A 14,040-nucleotide genomic window follows, 5' to 3' on the forward strand; every position below is an offset into this window, starting at 1 on the left:
TCAGTTCATCTTTCAATCCCCCATGTGGGTATAACCAATGAGGAGATGACACGTGGGTATCTGCTTCTATAAACCAATGATGAGATGGGAGAGGCAGGACTTGTACTTGCACGACGCGAGCGGTGTGGTCAGCATGTGAGGCAGGTGGCCCCAAGGGCAGCCCGCACTTCGCCTGAAATAAGCCCACCCTTTGATTGGCTGCCCTTATTGGGCCCCAATATGAGCTTATAGTATTGGCCCTAAGTGTATTGCTGACCTTATGCCAATTTAACAGTTTAATCTATTATTTAATGGAGATGTATTTATTCATAATGTATTTAATGCAATTGAACAAATTTTCTAGCCTTAAAGGTATTTAGCAAACTTATTTTATTGTATCTGAAAGACAACAAATACTATCATACATATATTTTTTTACAATTTCACATGCACTTATTTAAATCAACTTCTTCGATGTAAACTCCCCGAAATCTTACATGGATTTTTGGCCGGTACTGTATGTGTTTTAGCTTATAGATGTGTTTGTGTTGGGTTTAGAGAAAAATAGGCGTGTGTGTTATTCTGGTCGCTGACTGAGGCAGTACGACCTTCAAAGCTGAGGGAGTTATATCTACCATTTATTTTCTCTGTCTCAGTATGTCACTGGTGAGATTTTCATCTTTCTGGCAGTATAAGCATTAGTAGTTATTGTTTACGTCCCTCTCATGATAAATAATGACTTTTGGGTACGTCTATTTGAATCAAAATTTTGCCATTACATCTAACCGGTTAAACACTTCATCATTGGCAGTGTACAAGATACATTTTTGGGGGGCATCACACAACAGAACACTTGAACAACAGAACAAACTGGAACAACCCTCTCAGTAACAGTTGCACAAAAATAACTGCAATCCATGGCCCCAAATATTCTAATGAGCACAGCCTCTACATTATGAAGTAGCTGGCTTGGTGTAGGCTAGGCCGTGCTGGGCTAGCCCGTGAGGGGCTGGTGTTGGCTTGGTGTGGTCTAGCCCGTGCCAACATTGCCCACCGAATACCCACAGGGGGCCAATAGGGTCATGTTTGCTGGGCTGGTGAGAATGCGTATACAGTAAGTTTCCAAATGAGAGTTTTGGAAAGTAACATCGCAAGGCCCCGCCCCCCCCCTTACCGGTTTCCTCTCTGGGGTGCCTCCAGGGGGTGTGGCTGTGGACAGGCGTTTCTCCCTCTGTGACAGCTTGCTGTTGGGCTCCCTGAGAGCTCTCTTTAGTTCGTTGATGCTGGCCTGGTGCTTCTGCAGGACATCCTCGGGCTTGTCCAGGAACTGCTGCTAGACAGAGACAGGGAGATAGGTCACAGACTGGAGTTAGTATTCTTCCTACTTCCATTTCAGACATCTCAGGGATCGAACCAGACATGGACATTTGAATGAAAAGGGCCGCGTTAATGATCAACTATGTGTTTGTAGTTCTTCATCTCAAATTCCACCTCCATTTCAATTCTTCTCAGAGCTCACAACATGGATGTTACAACAAATATCCAATCTGTTTCTGATATGGGGTAAATAATGAGACTAACGCTGCTATGCATGGATGAAGAGTATAGACATGGACCCCATTACACTCCTCTTGAGTAATGAGTACATCGTTATTTATCTGCCCTGGAATTACATATTTCTGGCAAGCGATATCTTGAATTTTCCAGAAGACCAAATCACACACTATGAAAGACTTTAAAATCAACTGATGTTATGTCATCCTCAGTGGTAATGTTATCTGATTAATATCTTTCAATCACGATGACATGATGTTAATGACATTTTTATGTTTCCTTCAAGGCTTGCAATACTTTATTGGGTAACACTTTACTTGACACCCAGCATCATAATACGTTATGACATGGTCATGACTATGTCATAATATGTCATAACAGCTGACATAACTTGTCATAACCTGTGATAATATGGTCATAACACTGTCCTGACACATATTTATATTTGTTGTGCCATATACTGCGTTATTTTATGGCTGGTTCTGACACCTACATAAGAGTGTAACAACCCACAAAACCTACCACGGAGGCTATTTTACATTATGGCTGGTTATGACGTCTACATACTGTAAGAGTGTCAAAACTCACAAAACCTACCACACAAGGCAAAACATTCCATTACACCATAGCCTAAGTGTCAACAGAATGTTTATGTTGTATATATATATTTTTAATTTAATTTACCATATTAAATTATCATTGTAATTGCGCACACATTGATGTCAAACACACTCCAATTCACATACTGTCCCAACAGACCTACAGATGACGCAAAATCTCAATCTCGCTCCACAATGCCCTTTCCCACCTTGACAAAAGGAACACCTATGTGAGAATGCTGTTCATTGACTACAGCTCAGCGTTCAACACCATAGTGCCCACAAAGCTCATCAGTAAGCTAAGGACCCTGGGACTAAACACCTCCCTCTGCAACTGGATCCTAGACTTCCTGACAGGCCACCCCCAGGTGGTAAGGGTAGACAACAACACATCTGCCACGCTGATCCTCAACAATGGGGCCCCTCAGGGGGGCGTGCTTAGTCCCCTCCTGTACTCGCTGTTCACCCACGACTGTGTGGCCAAGCACGACTCCAACACCATCATTAAGTTTGCTGACGACACAACAGTGGTAGGCCTGATCACCGACAATGATGAGACAAGGAGGAGGTCAGAAACCTGGCAGTGTTCCAGAACAACAACCTCTCCCTCAATGTGAGCAAGACAAAGAAGGTGATATTTGACTAGAGGAAAAGGAGGGCCAAACAGACCCCCATTAATATCAACAGGGCTATAGTGGAGTGGGTCAAGAGTTTCAAGTTCCTTGGTGTCCACATTACCAACAAACTATCATGGTCCAAACACACCAAGACAGTCGTGAAGAGGGCACGCCAACACCTTTTCCCCCTCAGGAGACTGAAAGGATTTGGCATGGGCCCCCAGATCCTCAAAAAGTTCAAGAGCAGCACCATCGAGAGCATCCTGACCGGTTGCATCACCGCCTGGTATGGCAACTGCTTGGCATCCGACCGTAAGAGAATGCCAAGAGTGTGCAAAGCTGTCATCACGGCAAAGGGTGGATACTTTGAAAAACCTAAAATAAAACATATTTTTTAATTTGTTTAACACTTTTTTGGTTACTACATGATTCCATATGTGTAATTTCATAGTTTTGATGTCTTCACTATTATTCTACAATGTAGAAAATATTAAAAATAAAGAAAAACCCTTGAATGAGTAGGTGTGTCCAAACTTTTGACTGGTACTGTATGTAACAACAAATGTAAATATATGGGTCATGACAGTGTAATGACCATATTATGACAGGTTATGACAAATTGTCAGCTGTTATGACATATTATGACATGGTTATGACCGTGTCATATCGTGTTACGACACTGGGTGTCAAGTCACTTTATTGCAATACTGTATTATTATAATGTAGCTTAATAGAGACTGTGGCTATAAAGGCGATAGAACAAAAATGCAGAATACTCCGTCTCCTACTGGCTTTGTCTATGTTAACAATGTCCAACCCTACAACTGAACTTTCACAATAAAGTTGTCCTTGGTTGTAAAAAATAAATAAATGCAAACAAACTGACTGAAGCTGTACTGAACAACATATATTGCTGCCCGTACTGATCGACACAGTCACGATGAGATGCACAGCACAGCACATGACAGCACACCTGGTGAGGGGTCACAGAGAGAGAGCACAGGCACAGAGCAAGGAGAAGCAGTACCTCCTGTTGGGGGCGTAGGGTGGCCAGATCCTGGTCCGACTGGGGGAGGGGGACGGGGTGGGTAGAGCAGAGGCATGGTGGAAGAGGTGGGGTGGGGGTGGGGCACGTGCAGAGACAAAGAGGAAGAGTACCGCAGGTGAGTCAAGAAGGCAGGCACATACACACACACACCCACACAGAGGCTGTGTTGGTAGCATCCAAGCATCTCACTGAGAGTGAGTTCGTTCGGCGATGGAAACATCTAGCATTTGGAGACAGATGTACAGAGCGATGTAGACTGGGGAATTACATAAATGCTGTAACTGAGATATTTGGAGGAAGGACTCAGTCTCGTGCTATTTCACACTCCAAACATTCCAATGGCAAAGTATGAAAGATCAGCATTCAAGGACCTAGATGTTGTCATTGATAGTTCAAAGTGAAGGTTTTAAATGGTGTTTCCTTTTGTATTATGGAGATGAATGTAAATCAAACATACAGTAGCTGTGTTCAAGCTCAGCTAATCCTTCTAATGACAATGTACACATGAAAATGGTAATGCACTGAAATGAATTCCCTATGTAGACATATTACAAACACTGACCAAACACAGTCTAAATACCTTGATAGTACCCAGACTTCATAATGCCATTAGCCTACCCTAGACTACTACGACGGGGATCCAATTTAAAGTCAAGTGATGTGATTTAGGCTGTGCACAAAGCCAAGGGATCTAAGAAAGCCATGACTGTACTGCCCATGAGGAATAACACTTGGAGTAATAACCTAGCTACAAGTCGGAAGAGGCTGAATAAAGAGATAAACAACACAAAAACCCAGAACAGACAGACAAACAGACATACAGACAGACAGACACTAGTCATCACAAACGAAGTACCTCAGGCTTTGAGTCTACTGGCGAGCCTGCCTCCTCACCCTGCAAGCGAGAAGGTGGGAAGAGAGAAGCGTTGTTCAGTGGGGCGCAGGAAGCCACAGCAGGAAGAGGAGAAAAGGAATTTCAGGAGAGTGAAGGGTGCAACAGGGTGAGGGGAAAGACAGCATGTTAGATTTGAAGAGGAGATTAAGGAAACAGAGCACAGAGAAGGGTATGAGTTCCACACTGAGGAGCAGGGGGGGGAAGAGAAGAGGGGCCGAGGAGAGAGGGAATATGGATTAGACTAAAGTGAATGCAGGAGAGAGGGATGAGTGTAAGTCAGGGGCTCACATGATGGACTTTCTCACTGTGCTGCAGGTTAGGCAGGTTAGGCATTCTGATATTTCAAAACGCACTTATTTAGACATTGATGGAACTAGAACTACAAGGGGAGGGATATGAGTAAAATTAAACGTTCTCCTCTGTATCTTATGCATATAATTTTGAAAAACTAGTTAGGTACGTACATTTGATAAATAACCACAATTCCAACAAACCTGAATTTAACTTACTAACCAAGGGTCTCATTTTACCAGGTTATTTTGTTTTCAACCATATTAATAGAGTTACAATAATAAAACGGAGTGGCTGTGTGGCCAAAAACATCGGACGCCTCTTCCCGACAGCTTAACAACAGAAGCTTCTGAGCATGTGCGCGATTCTCTACTTTACAATTAGTGTGTGTGTGTGTGTGTGTGTGTGTGTGTGTGTGTGTGTGTGTGTGCGTGCGTGCGTGCGTGTGTGTGTGCGTGCGTGCGTGTGTGAAATTGGGAGTTAGTGTTCAGGATTCATTTAGTTTTGATCATTTTTGGATACATGTTAATACCATATATTCTCTGTGGAAAAATCAATACAACCAAGCAACCCCTGTCACCTGTGCTTTAGCAATCAACTTGTGAAATTGGCTAATAATTCACTAAAACATAAACAAAACTGCCTCACATTGTATCCTGGTGTTGCCTTGCATGCTCTCCCCACTGAAAAGAATGTATCCGGGTAACATCCATATGGTTACCAACACTATAATATTTCTCATGAAGGCTGCTATTCTACCTGGAAGAAAACATTTGGGCACGACACTACCACTGGCGATAACGTCTCCGATCCTGTCTCAGCTCGCATATCTCACAGCGTCTGTAACACATGCGCAGAATGTGATTTGATTGTTTAGCTCTGGGGAAGAGGCGTCCAATTCAGATAAAATAAAAAGGGGGGATCTAACAATACATCCACGTTAGGTAGAAAGCTAGACTTTCACTCACTGTCATGTGAATTTGGACAGTGAACCACATTGGCTCTATACCAGGGGTGGGCAAACTATGTCCTGTGTTGTTGACAAACAAATCGGTTAAAAAAAAATGTGTGAGGCCCTCCGTTGAATTTCAAAATCCCGATGTGGCCCTTGAGCCAAAACGTTTGCTCACCCCTGCTTTATATTCAAGCATTTTCGATTTGAGATCGAATATTTCATTTGAGGCGACAGTATACAATGTCATCTTCAATTTGAGGGAATTTTCATTATCTGTTTTACCATTTAGAAATTAAAGCACCTAATGGCCGTGTCCGAAATCTGTCTTGCCTACTACTTACTTAAACTAGATACTATGTACTAATAGTACTGCATACTACTTAAGAACATACTATTTAGTAAAAACGTATGCAGTAAGCAATAAATATCAACCTATTACTCAGCCATAATGAGAAGACGTCATCTAATGCGCAATCACGCTTGTTCCCTGCAATTTGTTCATTTTTGTAGAGTGAGTTCCCTATTCTGATTATCAGCTGTTGTTAAACACACGTGGGTGTGAAAATACAATTATCTTCCTTTGTGCAGCGATTTCTACTAGGTGAAACGCTGAAATTTCACATTCTATAAAACGCATACCCAAAAAGCCTAGCATTTAGAACACAAGGCTATTCGGACACGGCCTATGTATCTAGTCCCCCCATTTGAAGAAGTCTTAAGTATTTGGACAAATTCACGTATAGTGTATTAAATAAGTCAAGCGTGTAGTATTTGGTTGCATATTCCTAGCATGCAATGACTACAACTACATTTGCAGTTTGTTTTGGTTGTGCTTTGGGTTATGTTTTGCCCAATAGAAACTGAATGGTGAATGATGACTGAAGTCATTTTATTTCTTAGTGAGCAGGTAAGATTTTTCTGAACACTTCTAAATGAATCCTGATAATGCTATGATTAAGAAAAATAATTAATGAATCATGATGAGTGAGAAGGTTACAGAGGCTACAACAAAACATGCTAATCTCTCACCATTACCAATAACAGAGAAGGTTAGCATTTGGGGGGGATATGATCTTTGTGCCTCTGTAACTTTCTCACTCATCATTATTCATGAATCATCCATTATCATGGTAGCGTCCACATTAATGAAGAAGTGTTCAGAAACATCTTCTATTCTTATTTACAATACAAGTGACTCCAAAGTGACACAATATATTATTCACCATTCAGTTCCTATTGGGCAAAATATAATCTGAAACACAACCAAAACAAACGGCAAATACGTCCAACAAGTTTGTAGAGTCACGAGCTTGATGTAGTCATTGAGTGCAAGGAATATGGGACCAAATAGTATGAAACGTTTGACTACTTTAATACACTGTGAATTTGTCTAAATACTTACTTACAAAATGGCAGAAAATGATCCTTTATCCTTTCACCTGTGATCAGTGATCCTCATGATGGAGAGGACTCAAGGAAAAAGGGAGCCATCATCTACTATGAATATAGGGTCTGCCACCCTTGCCTCGCCTTGTACCTTCAGCTCCATGGTCTTGGCGGACATGGTAACACCATCATTCTCCTCGTCCTGATCCTGGTACTCCTGGTCTTGTTCCTGGTAATCCTGATCCTGGTCTAGGTCCAGACTGCCCTCTTGTTCCAGGTCTTCTCTGGACAGGAACTGGGTGTGATCACTGGAGCTGCGCTGGGACAGCTGGTCCATGCTGTCTCCCAGGGCTGAGGCTGGCAAGGGGGATGGGGGTAGGGGGCAGGGCACACAAAGGATGGCGGAGAAAAGAGAGAAAAGCTAATCAGCCTTGGCTCACAGAAAGCAAGAGAAAGGTCAACATTGTCTGTACAGTAAATTATGATTGATCGAGATTATACAATTTGTTTACATTGACATCCATTTTACATGTAAGTATTTATCTCCTTACAGTTGAGGCAGGGTAAACTGATTCAGGAGTCAGAACATAGATTATGACCAGGAGTCATTCAAAGGTGCGTTCATAGCCATGGGAAGATGTTTGGTGGGGGATGCATGCACTACATCGGTCCGCTAATACAGGACCAGTAAAGGCCCAGTGCACTACGTTTGTGAATATATATTTTTTATTTCCTGATATTTCAGGGGGTGCTGCAGCAACCTCAGCACCCCTATTTTAAAAAATTTAATGATTTCACCTTTATTTAACACGGTAGGCCATTTGAGAACAAGTTCTCATTTACAACTGTGACCTGGCCAAGATAAAGCAAAGCAGTGCGACAAAAACAACAACACAGAGTTACACATGGGATAAACAAACATACAGTCAATAACACAATAGGAAAATCTATGTACAGTATGTGCAAATGTAGTAAGATTAGGGAGGTAAGGCAATAAATAGGCCATAAAGGCGAAATAATTACAATGTAGCATTAACATTTGAGTGATAGTTGTGCAGATGATGTTGTGCAAGTAGGGATACTGGGGTGCAAAAGAGCCCAAAAAATTATAAATAACAATATGGGGATGAGGTAGTTGGGTGTACTATTTACAGATGGGCTATGTACAGGTGCAATGATCGGTAAGCTGCTCTGACAGCTGATGCTTAAAGTTAGTGAGGGAGATATAAGTCTCCAGCTTCAGTGATTTTTGCAATTCGTTCCAGTCATTGGCAGCAGAGAACTGGAAGGAAAGGCGGCCAAAGGAGGAGTTGGCTTTGGGGATGACCAGTGAAATATACCTGCTGGAGTGTGTGCTACAGGTGGGTGTTGCTATGGTGACCAGTGAGCTGAGATAAGGCAGGGCTTTACCTAGCAAAGACTTATAGATGACCTGGAGCAAGTGGGTTTGGCTACAAATATGAAGCAAGGATCAGCCAACGAGAGCATACAGGTCGCAGTGGTGGGTAGTATATCGGGCTCTGGTGACAAAACGGATGGCACTGTGATAGACTACATCCAATTTGCTGAGTAGAGTGTTGAAGGTTATTTTGTAAATGACATCGCTGAAGTCAAGGATCCGTAGGATAGTCAGTTTTACGAGGGTATGTTTAGCAGCATAAGTGAAGCAGGCTTTGTTGGTCCGGACAACATGCCCTCCGATTTGACACACTGAACTCTATCTGAGAAGTAGTATAGTCGTGGCCAAAAGTTTTGACAATGGCACGTCTGCTGCCTCAGTTTGTATGATGGCAATTTGCATATACTCCAGAATGTTATGAAGAGTGATCAGATGAATTTAAATTAATTGCAAAGTCCATTGCAAATGAACTGAATGCCAAAAAAACATTTCCACTGCATTTCAGCCCTGCCACAAAAGGACCAGCTGACATCATGTCAGTGATTCTCTCGTTAACACAGTTGTGAGTGTTGACGAGGACAAGGCTGGAGATCACTCTGTCATGCTGATTGAGTTCGAATAACAGACTGGAAGCTTCAAAAGGAGGGTGGTGCTTGGAATCATTGTTCTTCCTCTGTCAATCATGGTTACCTGCAAGGAAAATCATTGCTTTGCACAAAAAGGTCTTCACAGGCAAGTATATTGCTGCCAGTAAGATTGCACCTAAATCAACCATTTATCGGATCATCAAGAACTTCAAGGAGAGCGGTTCAATTGTTGTGAAGAAGGCTTCAGGGCGCCCAAGAAAGTCCAGCAAGCGCCAGGACCGTCTCCTTAACTTGATTCAGCTGCGGGATCGGGGCACCACCAGTACAGAGCTTGCTCAGGAATGGCAGCAGGCACCTGCGAGTGCATCTGCATGCACAGTGAGGCGAAGACTTTTGGAGGATGGCCTGGTGTCAAGAAGGGCGGCAAAGAAGCCACTTCTCTCCAGGAAAAACATCAGGGACAGACTGATATTCTGCAAAAGGTACAGGGATTGGACTGCTGAGGACTGGGGAAAAGTCATTTTCTCTGATGAATCCCCTTTCCGATTGTTTGGGGCATCCAGAAAAAAGCCTGCCCGGAGAAGACAAGGTGAGCGCTACCATCAGTCCTGTATCATGCCAACAGTAAAGCATCCTGAGACCATTCATGTTTGGGGTTGCTTCTCAGCCAAGGGAGTGGGCTCACTCACAATTTTTCCTAAGCACACAGCCATGAATAAAGAATGGTAACAACACATCCTCCGAGAGCAACTTCTCCCAACCATCCAGGAACAGTTTGGTGACGAACAAGGCCTTTTCCAGCACCTTGGAGCACCTTGCCATAAGGCAAAAGTGATAACTAAGTGGCTCGGGGAACAAAACATCAATATTTTGGGTCCATGGCCAGGAAACTCCCCAGACCTTAATCCCATTGAGAACTTGTGGTCAATCCTCAAGAGGCGGGTGGACAAACAAAAACCCACAAATTCTGACAAACTCCAAGCATTGATTATGCAAGAATCAGCTGCCATCAGTCAGGATGTGGCCCAGAAGTTAATCGACAGCATGCCAGGGCGGATTGCAGAGTTCTTGAAAAAGAAGGGTCAACACTGCAAATATTGACTCTGCATCAACTTCATGTAATTGTCAATAAAAGCCTTTGAGACTTATGAAATGCTTGTAATTATACTTCAGTATTCCATAGTAACATCTGACAAAAATATCTAAAGACACTGAAGCAGCAAACTTTGTGGAAATTAATATTTGTGTCATTCTCAAAACTTTTGGCCACGACTGTCTACTTCCCACGGCTATGGGTGTGTTGCAGCTCTGCACACTGAGCTGCAGACAATGAACCTTTTAAAGGTCATTTCACAGACGTTCGCAGAGAATGCATTTATGGTAAACCCTTCAGATGTCGGCTCAATCGTAAATTACCTATAGAAGTAAAGTGCAATGTTCTTTTCAATAACGCGCCTAGGATTGATTCCTGGCCTATGTATAACAATGTCCTATGGACATTCAATAATACAACAGCTGTTCTCAAATAGTACAAGGCCTGTTTAAAGTTCAAAATAATTCACAGTACAATCAGATGCTATCTATTCTATCTGCCTACCACTGCAATGTACACTCCTAGAAGGTGCTTTTTCGGCTGTCCCCATAGGAGAACTCTTTAAAGAACCCTTTTTGGTTCCAGGTAGAACTCTTTTGGGTTCCATGTAGAGGGTTCTACATGGAACCCAAAAGGGTTCTACCTGGAACCAAAAAGGGTTCTCCTATGGGGACAGCCGAAGAACCCTTTTGGAAACCTTTTTTCTAAGAGTGTACTGATGCAATGTACTGATGCAAATTTGAAATAACAATGAATAAACAAGAACCTACTTGACAAAGAGGCATAAAAAAAAAAGTTTTTACAGAGTGGCCCCATATTCTAAGTGGTGAGTATGTAGTACAAATTAATGATGTTATAGTACAGTAATAGTCCAGTCCTTACCTCCGTCCACACTGCGGGGCAGCAGGTACCTCTTGCTAACCGAACGGTCAAACTGCGGAGCTGGCCGGTCGATCAGCACACTGGCCTGACGCGACTGGGCCTGGGTCCGCCCACTGTAGCGGAATTTGGAGCCAATCACCAGGAAGCCCTTGGGAGGGGGCTCTGGAGACACCAACCTATAGAGAGACTCAGTTTTAGTATGAAGGTTTAAAGAGGTGGACACTATAATGTTTATCTTTTTTATTACACATTAACACGAGATCGTCATTTTGAATTTACATGTTTAATTACTCTGCCATTTTTAAAGTCATATCCCTTCCGTCCTTGACTTTTCCAAAATAAGTCTATATAACACACTGTCATCGTTAGAATCTTAATATCGCAAACAGAATTTGTGTTAAAAGCAGTTTTATTTCTGAATGTGTCTGTCTTTAGTTGTATATATATATATATATATATACTGTATATATATATACACTGAAGAAAAATATAAATGCAACATGCAACAATTTCTAGAATGTTACTGAGTTACAGTTCATATAAGGAAATCAGTTAATTTAAATAAATTCATTAGGTCCTAATCTATGGATTTCACATGACTGGGAATACAGATACAATATGCATCTGTTGGTCACAGATACCTTTAAAAAAAGTAGGGGCGTGGATCAGAAAACCAGTCAGTATTTGGTATGACCACCATTTGCATGATGCAGCGTGACACAATTCCTTGGGGTGGCAGGTAGCCTAGTGGTTAGAGCTAGTTGGGCTAGTAACCGAAAGGTTGGTGGATCAAATCCCCGAGCTGACAATGTAAAAATTGTTCTGCCCCTGACAAGGCAGTTCACCCACTGTTCCTAGGCTGTCATTGGAAATAAGAATTTGTTCTTAACTGACTTGCCTTGTTAAATATAAAATAATAATGAACATAGAGTTGATCAGGCTGTTGATTGTGGCCTCTGGAATGTTGTCCCACTCCTCATCAATGGCTCTGTGAAGTTGCTGGATATTGGGGGAAACTGGAACATGCTGTTGTACACATTGATCCAGAGCACCCCATTTGTGCTCAATGGGTGACATGTTTGGTGAGAATGTAGGCCAAGGGCCTTAGAATCTTGTCACGGTATCTCTGTGCATTCAAATTGCCATCGATAAAATGTAGTTGTGTTCGAAGTTTGTATCTTATGCCTGCCCATACCATAACCGCCACCATAACCGTGCCATAACCGCCACCATGGGGCACTCTGTTCACAACATTAACATCAGCAAACCGCTGCCATCTGCCCCATACAGTTGAAACCGGGATTCATCAGTGAAGAGCACACTTCTCCATCATGCCAATGGCCATCGAAGGTCAGCATTTGCCCACTGAAGTCGGTTACGATGCTGAACTGCAGTCAGGTCAAGACCCTGGTGAGGACGACGACCACACAGATGAGCTTCCCTGAGATGGTTTCTGACAGTTTGTGCAGAAATGTTTCTGGTGTGCAAACCCCCAGTTTCATCAGCTGTCCGGGTGGCTGGTCTCAGACGATTCCGCAGGTCCTGGGCTGGCGTGGGTATACGTGGTCTGCGGTTGTGAGGCTGGTTGGACATACTGCCAAATTCTCTAAAACGATGTTGGCGGCGGCTTATGGTAGAGAAATGAATATTCAATTCTCTGGCAACAGCTCTGGTGGACATGCAGTCAGCATGCCAATTGCACGCTCCCTCAAAACTTGAGACATCTGTGGCATTGTGTTGTGTGACAAACTGCACATTTTTGTGGCCTTTCATTGTCCCAAGCAGAAGGTGCACCTGTGTAGTGATAATGCTGTTTAATCAGCATCTTGATATGCCACACTTGTCAAGTGGATGGATTATCTTGCCAAAAGAGAAATGCTCACTAACAGGGATGTAAACTAATTTGTGCACAAAACTGTAAAGAAATATTATTTTTGTGCATATAGAACATTTCTGAGATCTTTTATTTCAGCTCATGAAACATATACTGTGCCTTCAGAAAGTATTCACACCCTTTTACTTTTTCCACAGTTTGTTGTGTTACAGCCTGAAGTTAGAATGAATTAAATTGAGATTGTTTGTCACTGGGCTACATACAATACCCCATAATGTCAAAGTGGAATTATGTTTTGAGAAATGTTTATAAATTAATAAAAAATGAAAAGCTGAAATGTTTTGAGTCAATAAGTATTCAACCCCTTTGTTATGGCAAGCCTAAATAAGTTCAGGAGTAAAAATGTGCTTCAAAAGTCACATAAGTTGCTTGGACTCAATAATAGTGTTGAACATGATGACTACCTCATCCCTGTACCCCTCTGCACAGGATGCTCTCGATTGTGCATCTGTAAAAGTTTGTCAGGGTTTTGGGTGACAAGCCAAATTTCTTCAGCCTCCTGAGGTTGAAGAGGCGCTGTTGAGCCTTCTTCACCACACTGTCTGTGTGGGTGGACCGTTTCAGTTTGTCTGTGATGTGTACGGAGAGGAACTTAAAACTTTCCACCTTCTCCACTGCTGTCCCTTCGATGTGGATAGGGGGGTGCTCTCTCTGCTGTTTCCTGAAGTCCACGATCATCTCCTTTGTTTTGTTGACGTTGAGTGAGAGATTGTTTTCCTGACACCACACGCCGAGTGCCCTCACCTCCTCCCTGTAGGCTATCTCGCCGTTGTTGGTAATCAAACCCACTACTGTCGTGTCGTCTGCAAACTTGATGATTGAGTTGGAGGCATGCATGGCCACGCAGTCATGGGTGAAGAG

General features: G+C 42.7%; 1 protein-coding gene across 5 annotated transcripts in view; it reads right to left on the bottom strand.

Annotated features, from left to right (window-relative positions):
* Nucleotides 1-14,040, bottom strand: part of LOC115165932 (protein 4.1) — a 97,193-nt gene that overhangs the window by 10,453 nt on the left and 72,700 nt on the right. For 3 of the 5 annotated variants that reach the window (XM_029719459.1, XM_029719456.1, XM_029719455.1), the window contains 5 exons: nucleotides 11,286-11,461; nucleotides 7,476-7,681; nucleotides 4,654-4,692; nucleotides 3,777-3,815; nucleotides 1,154-1,312 (listed from right to left, as the gene is read on the bottom strand). In XM_029719459.1, coding sequence (XP_029575319.1) covers nucleotides 1,154-1,312; nucleotides 3,777-3,815; nucleotides 4,654-4,692; nucleotides 7,476-7,681; nucleotides 11,286-11,461 — 619 coding nt within the window. The remainder of the gene's footprint in view (nucleotides 1-1,153; nucleotides 1,313-3,776; nucleotides 3,816-4,653; nucleotides 4,693-7,475; nucleotides 7,682-11,285; nucleotides 11,462-14,040) is intronic. The other 2 variants (XM_029719458.1, XM_029719457.1) reach the window with 2 other exon arrangements.

Source organism: Salmo trutta, chromosome 28, assembly GCF_901001165.1.
Source record: "Salmo trutta chromosome 28, fSalTru1.1, whole genome shotgun sequence".
NCBI classification, from domain to species: domain Eukaryota; kingdom Metazoa; phylum Chordata; class Actinopteri; order Salmoniformes; family Salmonidae; genus Salmo; species Salmo trutta.